At 55.9% G+C, this 15,405-nt stretch overlaps 1 protein-coding gene across 5 annotated transcripts in view; it reads right to left on the bottom strand.

The window, feature by feature from the left end:
• Positions 1–823: 823 nt before the first annotated feature.
• The window catches only part of UNK (unk zinc finger), a 33,069-nt gene continuing 18,487 nt past the window's right edge, over positions 824–15,405 (bottom strand). For 4 of the 5 annotated variants that reach the window (XM_027052226.2, XM_027052223.2, XM_027052222.2 and 1 more), the window contains 15 exons: positions 14,448–14,657; positions 13,436–13,612; positions 13,167–13,297; positions 12,570–12,705; positions 11,862–11,979; positions 10,818–10,902; positions 9,432–9,574; positions 8,806–9,006; positions 8,158–8,223; positions 7,529–7,703; positions 6,596–6,697; positions 6,261–6,449; positions 3,967–4,148; positions 3,093–3,350; positions 824–2,290 (listed from right to left, as the gene is read on the bottom strand). In XM_027052226.2, the coding sequence (XP_026908027.1) occupies positions 2,135–2,290; positions 3,093–3,350; positions 3,967–4,148; positions 6,261–6,449; positions 6,596–6,697; positions 7,529–7,703; positions 8,158–8,223; positions 8,806–9,006; positions 9,432–9,574; positions 10,818–10,902; positions 11,862–11,979; positions 12,570–12,705; positions 13,167–13,297; positions 13,436–13,612; positions 14,448–14,657 (2,329 nt within the window). In that variant the 3' untranslated portion in view covers positions 824–2,134. The remainder of the gene's footprint in view (positions 2,291–3,092; positions 3,351–3,966; positions 4,149–6,260; positions 6,450–6,595; positions 6,698–7,528; positions 7,704–8,157; positions 8,224–8,805; positions 9,007–9,431; positions 9,575–10,817; positions 10,903–11,861; positions 11,980–12,569; positions 12,706–13,166; positions 13,298–13,435; positions 13,613–14,447; positions 14,658–15,405) is intronic. The other variant, XM_027052225.2, reaches the window with a different exon arrangement.

Here is a 15,405-nt window from a genome sequence, read left to right as displayed (position 1 = left end):
ACCCCTCCCTGGGACAGTACCTGCCACTTAGAAACTTTCTTGGCAAAAATAAAAAACCAAAACCAATTCATTGTCCTCTAAGGAACTATGCTGTTGCCCTGCATCGGGGTCCAGGAGATTAGTCAGGCCCTGCAATCCCCCTCCTCAGCCTTCAGGAGACCTTGAGCTGTCCCCCCACCTGTGGCCCACTCGGCCCCTCACTTCACGTTATAGAGCAGGGAGATGTGGGAGTAACTGATGTTCAAACAAAACACTACCAGGCATATCCGTGTGTGCGGTTGCTGCCTAGCACAAGGGCCTGATGCTCCCAAGGGGAGTACCGTAAGTGGGGGTCTCCAGGAGTTCAGTTGTGTGTCTATTCAAGGGCTGAGAGGAATGGAGTTGCAGCCTGGCCTGGGGGGGACGTGGCCCCTATGCTGAGAGAGCCCAAGGCCGGGTTGTCCTGTCTAGCTGTGTGACCCTCTCTGAGCCCACACAAGTATGATGGGGGAGGGTGGTGAAGGGGGTCAGTCGAGATCATCCAAGGCTCCTTTCAGCTCTGAACCTGAGATCCATACAGAGAGCCCATTAGCTGTGTTTCTTCACAGCTACCTACTAGGCCAGCGAAGAGCAGGGGGAGGAAAGAGGTGGCTCAAAGGCTGGGACCCTCAACCTTCCTTTTAGTGCTTTTGAGAGAAGACAGTCCTCCTCCTCTGAGAAACTACTAGGGGCCCTGTTGTCTTTTGCAAAACAGTAAGTGAATGGGTCCCAGCTGATGGGGCATAAGCTCTTTCTATAGCCCAGGTGGGGCTGGATCTCCCTCACCCTCATGTAAACAAGCTACCACTGTTAAGTTCATATTTTATTTCCAATAGGTTTGGAGCTTTGTTGATTTTTGCATTTTCGTAAAAAAAAAAAGTTTTCACTTAATTCATTGAAAGCCCTTTCGTGCTGAGCCCAAGGAGAGCCTGGTCCAGGCCAGACCCTTCACAGCCCTCTTGCTCCCACCCCAGACCCCCAGCGCTGGGAGCAGGGTGGCTTCCCTCCACCCGCTCTGCCCTCCCGCACCCACTGCATCTTTCTGTACAGAACAATTTTTAAAATGGAAGCTAAGACACAATATACATCGGACAGGCACGCACACACATGTACACAGGCGTCTGCTCCAAATGGGCAGGACGTCAGCTGCACTCAGAGCACCAAGGAATGCATACGGAGCCCCTCCCGGTGAGGAGGGCAGGGCCTGAGCCCTACCTTGGTCCTCAGTCCGTAGCTCCTCCCCACCAATTGCCCTGCTAGCTGCCAGAGGGAAGGGAGGATATGGGGGGGGGGGGGGGGGAAGCTGACAGCAGCTGGGGGGTTATGAAGAGGGCAGTGCCAGTCTGGTAGGTGGCCCTGGGGCCAGGGAGGCTGCTTTTGGGAGCCCAGAGGGAGAGGACTGAGGTGGATCCCTGGCCTCAGGAACCGGAGGGGTAGAACTCCTGGGCCTTGCCCCTCAAGGAGCTTCAAGGGCCCAGGGGTGGGAATGGGGCTGGCCCCTGCAGCTTTGGCCTGCCAGCCCCAGACTAAATACACATTTGGTAAACCTAGGAGCTAGGCTGGCTTCGACCCCAGCACATCCCCCTCAAGCCTCACAGCTGGGAACCAGGTATGCCCTGGGGATGTCCACATCCCTGGCTCTCTCCCTGGCCTGGGGAGGTGCAGTGAACAGAGCCTGCCCTGAAGGCTTGGTCCCTCCCCTCAGCCCCTTCCAGCTTCCCGCTCAGGCCCCAGGAAGAAGTTAAAACTAGTTAGTTTCCCTACATTTAAAAAGAGACAGAAACGTAGCCCCTGCTGAAGCCCAGTGGGCGAAGAGGGGACTTTGTCTCTGCAGTGGAAAAGGAGGGAGTGGGCAAGGGGAGGGCTGCAAAATAGTTTTTTCTTTTAAAAAGTGCTTGGTAAGTCTGTTTTAAAGTGTGTGTCTATATCTATGTACAGATATACACACAGACACTGTTCACACACTGCCGCCCACGCATACCTACACACATACAGAAATGTATACATATACAGAATCATATACATATACATACATACATACATACATACATATATATATACTTTAAAAAGTCCTAGGTAAGAAGATCTGAGCCAGGCCAGGGCCAGGCCTGCGGGGTCACGACTGGAGGGCGTGGGCCCGGCCAGGCTGGCAGACCGGGCACTCGCTGCCCTCGGCACAGAGCTCACACAGCACGGCGTGTTGGCACGGCAGCACCGCTCGGTTCTGTTCCTGACACTTAAGGCATTTCACCGACTGCATGTGGAACACGGCCTGCGGGAGAAAGTGACATCATGGTCACCAGCCTGGCCCGGAGTTGGACAAGGAGCTTTCCTCAACATTCTCTTTGGTCCCCTTGATGAGGAACCAGAGGCACAGAGCTCAGCAGCATGGCTGCCAAGTGAGAGGGCAGAGTCAGAGTCCAGGCTGATGCCCTCAGGGCTCCCAATGTCTGCTTCCAGGGGTGCGGAGAGGGCAGGGCCAGTGCTGCTCTGCAGCCCCCACCCTGACGGGCTCTTTCTCCCACAAAGCCTCTGCCTCTTGTCTCGATCTCACAGGGACCCTGAGTCCTCAAACGAGAACAATGGGGCCTGGCTGCAAATGCCTGGTGAAAAAAAGAATGCACTCTCTGCTGTGCCGTGCTCCCTGGGGATCAGTGGGGCACCTAGGAATGCAGACAAAGTAGCCCTGGGGACCTAACTGTTCTGGAATGTCTTCTGGTATGTGCAGAGCTCACAGGAGAAGCGTCTCAATGTAACCGAAGGCCCAGGCCTAGTAATGCAGCTTGGGTCAGCCCCACCCTCAGAACTGTGGGGGCTGGGGCGGTGGGGGCGGGGGGGGGGGGGGGGAGTGTGGGTACTGACGCCTCCCTGTCTCCAGCTTTCTCACCTCCCAGCAAGTGACATTTTCTCCTACCTCTCCTCCGAGAGGGCAGCATTTTGTGTCAGCCCAGCAGCTGGGCAGAGGCTCCCAGAAGGGTGGCTGTCCCTGGGGCAGCGTGGACCCATCCGAGTCCAAGCGCTGCTGAGGCTGCTGTACACCCCCACCCAGCGCTCCCCTAACCTCCTGGGCTGACCTTGTCCACTTGTTCCAGGTGGGCCCGCAGCTGCTTCTGGAGGGAGTAGAGGGTGGAGAGTGAGAGGGCCTCCAGGTCGGAGAAGGTGGGCAGGGCCTGTGGGTCAGGGCCTGAGTGCAGCCGCTCCAGCTCTTCCTGTAGCTTCTTAACCTGCTCCTCCAGTGCATCCCGCTGCTCCCGGGCCAGCTCGCACTCAGCACCTGCTGCGCTGGCCCGCTCACCGGCCTCCTCTGCCTCCTTCTTCCAGGCATCACAAGCCTGTGGGCCCAACACACAGCACCTCATCTTGATGGCCCCCTGGCCCTGCAACCCTCCCCCCTGCAAGTACATCTCTGGGAGCCTGCAGGGACCACCGTGGCTGCGGGGCCTACTGGAGAGCTGGGTCAACTGACTGGGGAGGGCACAGGCAGGGGGCGGACACTGCCTGCAGACAAGGGAGGTTTCAAGATCTGCAAGAGACCCTGTGTGTGTCAGGAAGGGGGCTGAAGCCAGCACGGCACAGGAGCGCTAGGCAGAGCTGGGCATGTTGGCCAGCACCTGCAGGAGCAGCCAGGCTGCAGCTGGACAGAGGGGCCATCTCAGAGCCTAGAACACCCTGGCAAGTCAGGGTTTCTGGGGAGAGTCAAGCAGTGCTGTGGGATCAAACCAAATAAGCAACTCACAGTGGGAATTCCGGGCCTGGGACACCAGCCAGCCCAGGGTCCTGACTGGCAAGGCAAGTGTTTCCACAGGGAAAGAAAGTGAACAAAACTAAATTTCTGCTCTGTCCTCCAGGACCCTGGGCCTCCCACCCCTGCGCCTCCTCTGTGTAAGATGGGCGAAGGCTGCATGCCATCAGGCCCTGGGAAGGCAAGTGGGTGTGGGGGCCCAGTACCTGCTTAGCCTGCTTCCAGGACTCCTCCCACTGCTTGATGGTGCTGTTGGCTTCTTCGAGCTCTTGCCGCAGCCGGGCCAGCTCAGCAGCCCCTGGCCCTGACAGGAAGGCAGGAGAAGTGCCTGGGGAGAAGCTACCAGAGGCAAAATGCTCCCAGATGCTGCTATTCATCCCATTCAGACCTGCATCAGGAAATGGGGGAACATCAGGGTTCTGGGAGGCTTCAGACCCAGACCCTGGGCCCCGTCCACCCCTGCCTGGAGGCTTCCAGGGGCTAGCTGTGCAAGGCTTCAGCAATATCAGGCCAGGGAATTTTACAGGGATGTGTTGGCCCCACAGCTGCATCAGACCTACCGTAGCATCACCTGCTACTCAACACTTAGCACTTAACTTCTGAGGCTTGGCAACCTCATCTGTAAAGTGAGGTTCCCATCACTTGCCTCACAGTGATTCAGGGGACTTGGGAAGGACTGGAGGGACAGCAGTCTGTAAAGGTGGCAATTTGTGATTGTGACTTGACTGTAGGGCTAGAGAGGGGAGAATCCCCTTACACCTGCTGTGAGGCTAGGGAGGAAATTCGGGGGCAAAAATGTGGCCCAGAGCCTCAGATGACGGCAGAACTGTAGTAGGAAAAGTTCAGGGAACGCTGGTTCATTCTCCTTGGTTTATGATGAGTAAACAGGAAAAAAAAAAAAAAAAGGTGTCACTAAGAATCACACAAACGGTAAACGGTGGAGACGATATACAGTCAGGGCATCTAACTCCAAAGGCTTACTTTCTCCAGTTAGCTGGGCTGCGCGCTCACCCAGCCATGTATTCGTTCACTCCTTTGACAGATGTTTGCTAACACCATGTGCCTCACTCTGTGGCCACCAGGGCAGCCCCTGTCTTCTAGAGGGGGACCCATACCCACCTCTGGCCTCATTCTGCCCACACTTCTCATTCTAATAACTTCTTTCTCACTCCCTTCCCACTAATCCAGCAAGGATTTTCCAGAAATCAAAGGATTCTTTCTCTCCTCCAAGCAACACATACACCCAAACTATGACAGATGTCATCCTATGTAGAGATCCTGAGATGTGCACTATCGATGAGCCTATCTGCCCTGTCCCCAGAGGTGGGAACTCACGACCAACAAAATGTCATCCTGGCAGCGAGCTCTTCCCATGCACCTCCCTCCGCACTCAGGTGGCACTTTCTCTCTTGACCACGTCCAGGTCAGGTTCCCTCCATTATTCTGAATCACAAAGCCAGGCCTCTAACTCCACACAACAGTGACAGTTTCTGAGTAGGCTCTAGTGTCCATGAAGGTCTGCCTCTCTGACTAGACCACGGCTCTGTGGCAGGAGGGACTGTTGAGCTCACACTCTATAAAACCCTGCTTGATAACTACACGGAGAGGAATGAAAGGAATGAGTGTGTGGCAAGAAGGGGTACAGTCAAGATGCTTCCAGAATATGAACAAGCCAGACAAATGTGACACAAAGCATCTGAAGCTAACAGAGCCAACATAAAATGGAACAGCCACCTTCAAAACTGGAAAGATGCTTAGAGATCAACGTGTTGCCCTGATCTCTGGTCACAATGTCAAAGGTTGGCTCACAGGCTCAGACTCAGTGTGAGCAGGAAGCCCAGCACCCTCAGGAGAGGTTATTTCTTGATCTTCTCGAACAGCTGCTGGGGGGGGGGGGTGGGGGGGGGGGACTAAGAGCAGCAGCTGCTGTTTGAGAGGCAGCGAGCTGGGCACTGTGCTGTTTTACGCATTACCTCAGTAAACACTCATGCCAGCCTGCCCACGAGAGGGTACCCTGCCCGCGGTGGAGCCTGCAGCTCGCCAGGCCCTGCTTCTAGCCACTGTCATGTGATGTGCCCTCTAGAACCCCCCAGTCCGGTTCTCATGTTCAGCAGCCTTTGGGGGTCACAGCCGGGTCTGCCTGGTGCCTCTTCTTCTAGGAAGGCCACCTTGAGCCTGGGGCAAGCCTGTGCAGACTTCTCCCTTCGTCTCTTTCCCTCACATTATTTCATTTAAGCCTTGCACCTTCCTTGCGAGGAGGAGGATGCCATTATTTCTACAAACTTTAAAGCACAGGAAACTAAAAGAGGCTAAGCCACCTTGTCCAGGTGTACCCAGCTAAGGGAAACGTGGGACAGGGACCTGACCCACCTCCAAGCTCTGAGTCCCTGCTCCAACCTCTACTCTGCACTGCCTCTGGCTATGGACAAAGTGGCCAAAAGCACTTCTAAAAGCCCAGACCCTGCTGCCCCAGGTCTCGGAGAGACACACCCCCTCTTACCCAAAGATCCATGTGATGCTGAGGTCCCCAAAAATGTGTTTTCGGACTGGCTCAGGTGGCCCTGGGGCTGCTGCAGGAAATGCGAGGAGAGGCTGACAGGAGGGGACGGGGATGCTGAGTGGAAGGAAGCAGAACTGCCCAAGGAGCCAGGGATATTCACGGGTGCAGAGCTCTGCAGCAAACTGCCACCTGGAAGAGAGGCCCCAGAGGGCCCAGTGAAGGCGGGGCAAGCTACACAGAGCCACGTAAGCAGGGGAAGGCTCGCCTGCCCAGCCCGGGCCAGGCTGGACCCCTAGGAGCCCTCCCTCATGCGCTGCCCACCCACTACCCAGTACCAATTGTGATGCTGCCTGGGTGGGGCACCGTGGTGTTATCAAAAGTCTTCTCTAGGGCAGCCACCCCAAACTCATTCAGGTCCAGGTCATCCAGGGCAGACTCTGGGGACACAGAGATTGGTACATAAACCTCCTTGCCTCCCAAGGGGCCACAGAACCCTGAGGTTCCAGGCCTCGTCTCCAGGACCCACCTCTACTGCCTCCTATTCATGCTCGGCCCCACTAGACCCAGGCTCTCAAGCCTCTGCCTGTCGGGCTGCTCCTTTGCCAACATGGACACCCTGTGCTGTGTGCCTTGCCACGTCCGGCTCAGATGGCTCTCTTCCAAAGCCTTCTGATACCTCTCCTGATGTTACAGCTTGTATGTCTCATCCTTGAGCTCTCAAGGGCAGGAAACAGATCTTTGGGCCCTCAGTGGCTAATGCACAGTAGGTGCTTGACAAACACCCACTGCCCTCTGCTGAACTAGACTGGGAGGCTGGGAACAATGTCCCTCCTCGAGGGCAGGAACACCCTATCTGCATCTCTGCCAGCCTGGTGCCTGAAACACGACCTGACACAAAGTGCCACCCATAAAGGGCTGCTGACAGAGAAGGGCAGTTGTGTAGATTGTCTGCTACATAAGGGTACCTAGTGAGAGTATTAGGGCCAAGGGACCTATATCGTGGAATGAGGCTGCATTGGTCCAAGGGAAGAGGCGGCTCTTCCTAATTTCCACAACAGAGAAATAGCTAATTTGCTCTAAGGGCTATAAGGGCCCTACACCCTGGGCTCATTTTCCCTTTAGGTCAAAGGGCTCAGAGTGCCCACCTTCTGACTCTCCCAAGGTAAATGTCTACAGTGACAAGCACCCTGGTTTGGATCTCACTCGAGAGCTAGTTTCTCTGACTCCAGACCCAGTCCAGATCTTGGCAATAGAAATGGCCTAATTACCTATGACTGACTCTACCGTGTCGCTGGTGGGATAGAAGGGCAGAGCATTTGCATTCATGCCAGGGACGCTGCTGGTGCCAGCAGGGCTAGGGGGCGTAGCTGCCAGGCTGGAGGTGATACTAGAAGAGATGCTTGAGGTCAGGGGGCTGCCCACGGGAAGGATGCCCAGCATGTCCTGCAACGAGAGAATGAGGAGGAGAGACAATGGGATGCCCGCTCATGGAAGCCATGGCCAGGGGCTGGAGGGAAATGGTGCAAACCAGGGCTCATCCAGTTGCCCCCAAGCTCAGATGGGACCCCACCCACTCAACACCTTGCTGCAAGGCTGGAGTTGGGACAGCTGTGGCTTACAGGCTGCAGGGCCCACTCACCCTAGAGTCCTGCAGTAGGGGAAGGGAGAAGTGAGTACAGCGCCTGACACAGTATAGACGCTCAAGAAGTATTTTTTTGACTAACTCATGAGTGAGTCCAGGAGGTAAGGGATTGCAGGGCCTGACCCCTACCTCTCTGGATTTAGGGCTGGGGCCCCACCTTAGTTCGGCCCCCTTCTCCAAAGCCTGGGGTTCTGGGCCTATCCTGTCAACAGCAGGGGTTCCAGAAGGGGAGGAAGGGGGCTGAGAGCTGTATACCTGTTTGGGCTGAAGCAGAGGCTGCTCTTGGCTCCTGGGCTCTAGTGAGTGGGGTTTTAACTTGGCCTAAGAAAGAAAAGTCAGGGAGCACGGGATTCATGTGGTGCTAGGAAGGGCCCCTGAGTACAGGAGTCTTCCCAAGCATCCACCTGCCATGGCCCACTGAGGCTGCAGGCACCTGTCACACAGTCCCCCTCCACACACATACCCTGCTCTCCCTCCCCACCCCTACTCCATTCCCTACTCTAGGAACCAGGGGAGCTGTTTCCCTCCTCCCTGGTGACTCCAAGCCTCAGATAAGTCCAGTGAGGGACACTCTTGCCTGTTCCCCAAGGCCCTGCCACTTTATCAAGGCAGCATAAGGCAGGGAAAAGACCAGATGGTGGGACAGGAGACCGAGGGTGGAGTCCCTGCTCCTCTATTAACTGGGTCTGTGAGAGGGTCAGGTGCCTGGCCATGCTAACTTTCCTGTTTCCATCTGTAAAATGGGATGGGCTCCCTCACTCTGCTCAGGGTCAAAGAGGCTGAGGACAGGGGCTTCCCAGCTCCCAGTCATGTTCCCCACAGCCAGGCCAGGACAGCTCTCCAGGGCTTCTCCTGCCCCCTGCAGAAGGCTAACCTCACTGGACTTCCCCTTGCGTCCCTTACCTGGCATTTGAAATTTTTCAGGTACTCGGCTCCCACCTGGTCTTCCCTCTCAAAGCCAGGAGCCTTCTTATAGCTGCCAGGGGCAAGGCCAGACTCCCCAGGGAAGACAATGCCTTCCAGGTTCGGGGGCTTCCTGATGGAGCCCGGGGGGGAGCCACAGAGGTTAGATGGGCTGCCTAGGTTGCTGTTTCTACAGAGGAGCTGCAGAGAAGAAAGGGAGTGGCTTGGTGGGCAAAATGTGGGCTAGGCCATGGCCCATCCTCTGTCCCCTCCACAGAGGGAGATTCTTCAGCAAGGGGCTCAGTTCTATCTTCAACTGCCAGTGGGCAACAACTACCACGCAGGGTAGTCTCCGTGAGGAAGTTATGGGGGAACTGTGACCGAAGGCTTTTGTCCCTTCTACCAGCTCTACCCAGGCTGACCAACACAGGCTCTGGGGACCCCACCCACCACTAGATTTTTGATAGAAAAACCCTGGGGCAGAAAGGGCAGAACTCCTTGGCCTGAGGCAAAATACCAGGGCCCCCTCCTCCAAGCACAGGCTGAGAGGGCACTGGGAGCATTAGAGGCAGGTGTTGACTCCTGGCTAGGCATGGTGCCCACCCACTCCCTGGATAGGCACGTACGGCGCTGAGGTCAGGGGCATGCGGGCTGGAGGGGCTCACGGGCACGGAGTCTCCGGCAGCAGATGGCATGTACAAGACAGGACCCGGCTGAGTGGGGCTGGACACAGTTGAGGAAGGTTGCAGGTCGTCACTGAGGGGTGGCTCTGCAAGAGACAGAGTCAGGCTGTCAGCAGGCTCCTTGCCAGCTCTGTCCCTCCAAACACACATTGGGATCTTTTTCAAAGGAGACCATGCACCCTCTGTATATAAAGGGAAAGCTCCTCCCTTATTTCTATTAATACTGCGTACTGTGTGCTTACTTTGTGCCAAGCACTTTGTATTCACCGTGAATCTTCACGATGACTAGAAGATACAAATAACATCAGAGTCTCCATTTCACAGATAAGGAAACTGAGGCTCATAGAAGTAATCTCCCTAGGTGACAGAGCTGAGTTGGGATTTGTACCCTGATCTGTACTACTCCAAAGCCTGAGCCATTAATTATTTCCCTGTGTTGCCTCAATAGGTGGTCCCAGTTGCCCATGGCTGGCGACGATCTTTGTGCCAAGAATATTGCCCTTCCTAGGGCCCTCAGCTTATTTTTGACCCTAATCCCAGAGATAAGGCCTGAGCCTGAGAAGACGTTAAGGACAACCAGAGCAGCGGTCTGTGGTTGGCAAGGGTTCCGACTTGAGCTCCAGTTCTAAGATGGGTATTGGCAGTCTAGACTGCTGTGCGAGAACTGAGCACCTCGCTATCCAGTAGCTATGAGCAACATGTGGCTAGCAAGCACTCACAACAGGGCTGAACTGAAATGTGCTGCAGTTACTCAATTACACAACAGATTTCAAAGACTTAGTTTGAACCAAAAAAAAAAAAAAAAAAGTAAAATATCTTGATTTTTTACAGTAATTACTTTTGAAATGATATTTTACACTGGGTTAAGTAAAGGGATGTTAACATTAATTTAACCTATTTCTTTTGCCTTTTTTTTTTTTTAACATGGTTACTAGAAGATCTAAAATGACACAAGAAGGGCTGCATTACATCTTGATCAGACAGCCCTGCTCTCAGCAGGACAGAGTGCCATGTTCAGTTAGGGATGTCTGCCATGGATGGGGCATGGGGTGGCTGCTGAGATCTGCCTAGTTGGCTCTGGAAGGGTGCTTCATTCTGCCTGTGATTGTGAGTGCCCGACCAGGGACCTGGTCCTGCTCTGTGTCACGACCTTGGAAGCTCCAGGGCTTTAAGGCCAGTTCCGGGGTGTGTGTGCAGGGGGGACTGGAACCTCCCTCCAGCAAGGACAGAGCCTGTTGCTGGCTGGCAGATGAGAGGCCACTCCTCTGACTGAGCCTGAGCAGAGCGTGAGGGGAGGAGAGGGTGGAGAGGGGAATGGGAACAGCATACGTTCTACGTGGGCAAAGGCGCAGAAAGGTCCTCGGGGACAGCTGCCCGACTGCTGCATGTCGTTGCACTTGGTGGATTTATAGATCTGGAGGGCAGAGCAGAGGCACATCAGGCTTAGGCAGAGAGGGACAGGCAGGCATGGGTGCCTTCAACATGGGAGGGTTAGCTTAGTAATCTCTTTTCTCCTCCCCATTCCACGCCACTTCCCTAACTCTTTCCCTACTGACTTCTTACTCAAACTCCTGAAGCAGATACGACCACCCTCATGCTAAGGACAGCCCCCCCTTCTGGGGTCACAGGTTCAACCAGCCCTGCTTAGGCCCTCACAAAGGGATCTTCTCTATGCTGCTTCCCCACTCAGGGTCTTGGCCAGGGCTGTGACCTCCGAATGTCACTTGGGACATTAAGGGAGCCAAGATCAGAGGCAGCATCCCTCTACCTACGTGTACCCTGGGTTGGGATCTACATCTAACTTTCCACCTTGCCGTCTGCAACCCGTACAAGGTGGCCTCTGCCCATATGTCTATGCCTCCATGAACCCATGGGCAGGGACAGCATGTGCCTCTATGTACCCTATTCCAGATCCTGGCACACTGACATGGCTCAAGGCTACACCATGGGGCCAGTGGGCTGGGTTGCCGGTACCAGAGACTCTGATCTGAAACACATCAGCTGGAAGGGGCTTTCTTATTTTTTTAAATCTTGAGGTCATTGGAGTCTAAGCACCATGAGTGGTACCAAGTCCAGAATGGCCAGGCAACTATGCCCAGTCCATGCCGCTCCCTGACAGGAGGCCTGGGGTGAGGGGAAGAAACAAAATTGGGAGCAAGGGGGCTGCTTGGTGACCGTGGGCTCAGAACAAGGCAAGTTACCCAATTAGGATTCAGGGCTCCTCAAGCACTGCCTAGGGAGGCCTGGATGGTGTCAGCGTGATATCTGCCCACATCTGCCCAGACCTTCTTTTCCTCTTTCCTGGCTTCCCAAAGAGGGTATGTTAAGCCACCCACAGCTCTCAAAGGGCCCAGCCCCTGCTCCAAGGCACACCTCCGGGTGGAACTGCTGCTCCGTGCGGGTGTGGCAGTACTGGCAGGCATCTCCATTCTCACACTTGCCGGGGTCTCCCCACTCATCCCCGTGTTTCACGTTCGGACATGGAGATGACCTGGTCCAAGGAGATGGTGGGGTCAGAGTGATGCCAGAGAGGGAGACACTGGGATCTGGGGAATGCCAACTAGATGCCTGTTAAAGGCTCCTCTCTGGTCTCCCTGCTTCACAGGGCCAGGCTCACAAAGAGAAAAGAGGAACTCCAGAGTGAGAACCTTACTGGGGCCAGAAGCCAGGCTCTGCTTCTCTGGAGCAGTATGGCCGTATCAGCAAGAACACGATTTGGTCCCCTTCTGCTGGGTCCTCGTGTCAGGTATTCTGCAGCCCCAGGAGAGCCAGGCTATAGCCAGAACCATACTCTCCAGACCATGGCTTATCCCCAGCAATCACCCCTCAGAATCAGAACTGGAGGGGCCTTAGAGATCATCTGACCCAAGTACCTCATTTCGTGGCAAAAGAGGATCCCAGCGGACTCGCCATCATTCAGCTGTCCTCACTATTCCCTCCCTTTGTACCTGGGTCCTGCGACCCTGTAATCCCTAGGGCTGGTCTCCCTGCCTTGCTGTGAACACAGTGGAAGCAGCTCCCGCCATGATCCCTTCCCTGCCACCCCTCCCTCCCATGGCTGGCCTGCTTGGGCCAAAGGACCTGTATTTGTGTTTCCGGGGGCTCCGCCGCCGGTCCTTGCTGTTGTGGTAGTAGGGACAGGCATAACCCTGGCGGCACAACCGCGGGGGCTTCTTGCACGGCTCCGTCTTATAGTTCCCCAGCACATAGGCAGTTTCTACACAGGGAGCCAGAGGCAGGGGTCAGGCAGATGTAGCAGGAGAAGGGGAAGGAGAAGCCACATGGGAAGGGGTCCAGGAGCTCAGGCCACCTCCTCATGTGCCAACACCAAGACTGAGACCCAGGAGAGAGGTAAGAACCATCCCTTACTGGAGATACAGCACACAGGGTAAAAAAGGGCACTCTCAGGAGGGTCAAGAACACGTGTGTATGTATATGTAAATATTCATAAGTACACACATGGGAAAGTCCCCTGAAGAATTTGGGGAGCACTGAAGTGATGAGAGGAAGGCAAGGTATATCTAGGGAAACCCCCCAGAAGTGCCCCCAAGTGACTGGACTGTGGCTGGATATAAGGTGGGATAAAAGGGCGGTAGTGGGCCAAATCCTTAGGGCAACTATGGGCAGGAGAAAAGAGAGGACAGGAGGAGGCATGGCCACTTGTGGGACCACCTTTACCTTGCCACCGAGGCTCCTCACTGAGGATTTTTTCTATCATGGCGTGGCTTGCAGCCCCAGCCGTCTGGCCCTCTATGCTGCCCTCTACTGTGGTCTGGCCGTTCTGCAAGGCCTCCATGGCCTGGAGCTCTCTGGGAGGAAAGGCGAGCAGGGACGAGGCATGAGGGGAAGAGCAGAGTGCCAGCCCTGCCCTCCATCTGTGGGACTCATCGGGTCAGCAGCCAGGCCTCCAGCCAGGCCCCCACCCCAGCCCACAGCTATCAGCCCACCTGATGTCGTAGACAGGGGAGCGGAGGTCATGGGGCCCGTGGGCGAAAGCGCAGTGCAGGCCGTTTTTGGTGCAGTTGCCTTTCGAGTCTGTCTCGTGGATACAGATTCCAGTTTTGTAGTAACGCAAGTGGTACCTGCGCTCAGTGTCCCCTGTGGTCCTGTGCAGGAATGGGCACCTGAAACGTTGGGGGGAGGGGGCTCACTCACCTTTGCCCCTACAGCCTGGGAGATCAGTCCCCGCCCTTCCCCACCACCCAGGTGGTGCATGGATAGCAGGTTGAGGAGGTCAGCAGCAGTGAGCTCTGCTGACGTAACAGAACCACCGTCCCACCGTCTGTTGGATGCTGTAGCCCTCAGGGCCCAGAATTCCCACTTCAGCCTGCTCAGCAAGTCCTCCCCAAGACTGAGTACAGTCAGGGCCCTGGGCTGACTTAAGTGAAGTTCCAGAGGGGGGACACTCCTGGGACAGCAAGTGCTGGCTGGATCCGCAGAGGTCCACAGAGAAACAGTCTGCTCACAGCATGGGCACACCCTCTCCTGCCCCAGTGCTATATTAGGCCGGGGCCGGAGGAGGGGGAACAAGACCTGGACCTCTGGGAGAAGTGCAGGGGCAGTTCAGTGATTTGTGCCCACAGACCCCCGACAGTGCTTCCCGTTACCGCCTCTGCAAGGTTCAAACAAGCAGGGTCAACCAGCGTTCCCTCTGTGAGGTCCTCAGGTTTGCCCTTTCTATACTTCTGCTTAGCAGAAGAGAAGCCTGTGTAGGGTTTCTGAAAAGTGGGTAAAGAAGGGGCCTCCCCCAGGGGATGGCAAGGTCTGAGCCCAGGTCCAGGCCACAGGAAGGTGTGCCACGATGCAGCAGTCTCCCGAGAAGCAGCCTAATGGCTGGCTTCTCAGACTCTGCCTGGCCTATTCTGAGGGCACCTGACCCAGGAGACATGAGGCTCCTCTGAGGGCAGGCGGGGGGGCGGGGGGGGATGGCTGAGGGGGAAAGAGGCGGGGGACACTCACTCGTCGCCCTCCGGGCAGAGGCCCGTAGCCTCGTCGTACTTGGTGCAGTAGACGTCGGGGCTGTAGTTGAAGGTGCCGTCCCGACGGCGGATGGACCGGCGACGTCGCTGGTTCACGAAGTGCCAGTGGAAGCAGGTGTAGGGTCGGTGCTGAGTGCATTTGTGTTGCACAAAGAGTGGGCACTGCTCCGTGCGGAATTCCTTCAGGTACCTGCAGGGAGAGCCCCCACGTAGGGTGGGCCAGGAGCAGAGACTTAAGACCCCTGCTTCCGAGCAACAAGTTAGCCACCAAGTTCTCTGAGGGCCCTACTCTGGGGTGCTAGTTCCATTAGGACACCAAAAAAAGGCCCAGAGCTAAGGGTGGACCTTAGTGTCCAGATCCTTCCCAGCACCCAGGTCCCAAGGCAGCCTGAAGAGCAGGAATCATAGGCTACAAGGGCCCTCAGCAGTCAGCTGTCTGCCGGGTTGCCAGCGGAGGGCTTAATCAGTGGCTTAGTTCTCTGAGGCTTCTAAGACCAAACCACCGATCGCAGACAAAGGGCTGCAAACAAGAACAAGGGGGGGCCTCTCCCAAACTTCCTGCAGGGTCCTCTGTGCCCAGGTCTGCCTGCCGATCCCTGGAGGTCTCACCTGTCCCAGGAGCGGGGCTGGGGCTCCAGGTTGAGGGCTGGGGGGCTGATGCTTTGGAGCTGAAAGCCCAAGTCACGGAGTGTTCCCTCTAAACTACTGAGTCAGAAAATTACTGTCCTGTCTGCCTACCTTCTCTCAGAGACACTTCCTAGCACTACACAGGTGTCTGTGAAAGAGCTCCTTTTTACAGCAGCATCTGAAGAGACTCCCCCTCTCAGCCTTGCCTGCCCCCAGTACTCTCATACCTGAGCACCTGCAGCAGATGGGGCTATTTACGTCCTAACCTGGGGATCCGGGGCACTGTCCTTTGGGCCTCCTCCCAACCTTTG

Source organism: Acinonyx jubatus, chromosome E1 (genome assembly GCF_027475565.1).
Source record: "Acinonyx jubatus isolate Ajub_Pintada_27869175 chromosome E1, VMU_Ajub_asm_v1.0, whole genome shotgun sequence".
Taxonomy (NCBI): domain Eukaryota; kingdom Metazoa; phylum Chordata; class Mammalia; order Carnivora; family Felidae; genus Acinonyx; species Acinonyx jubatus.
Note: the sequence above shows the minus strand (reverse complement) of the source record. Positions and strands in the feature narration are given on the sequence as shown.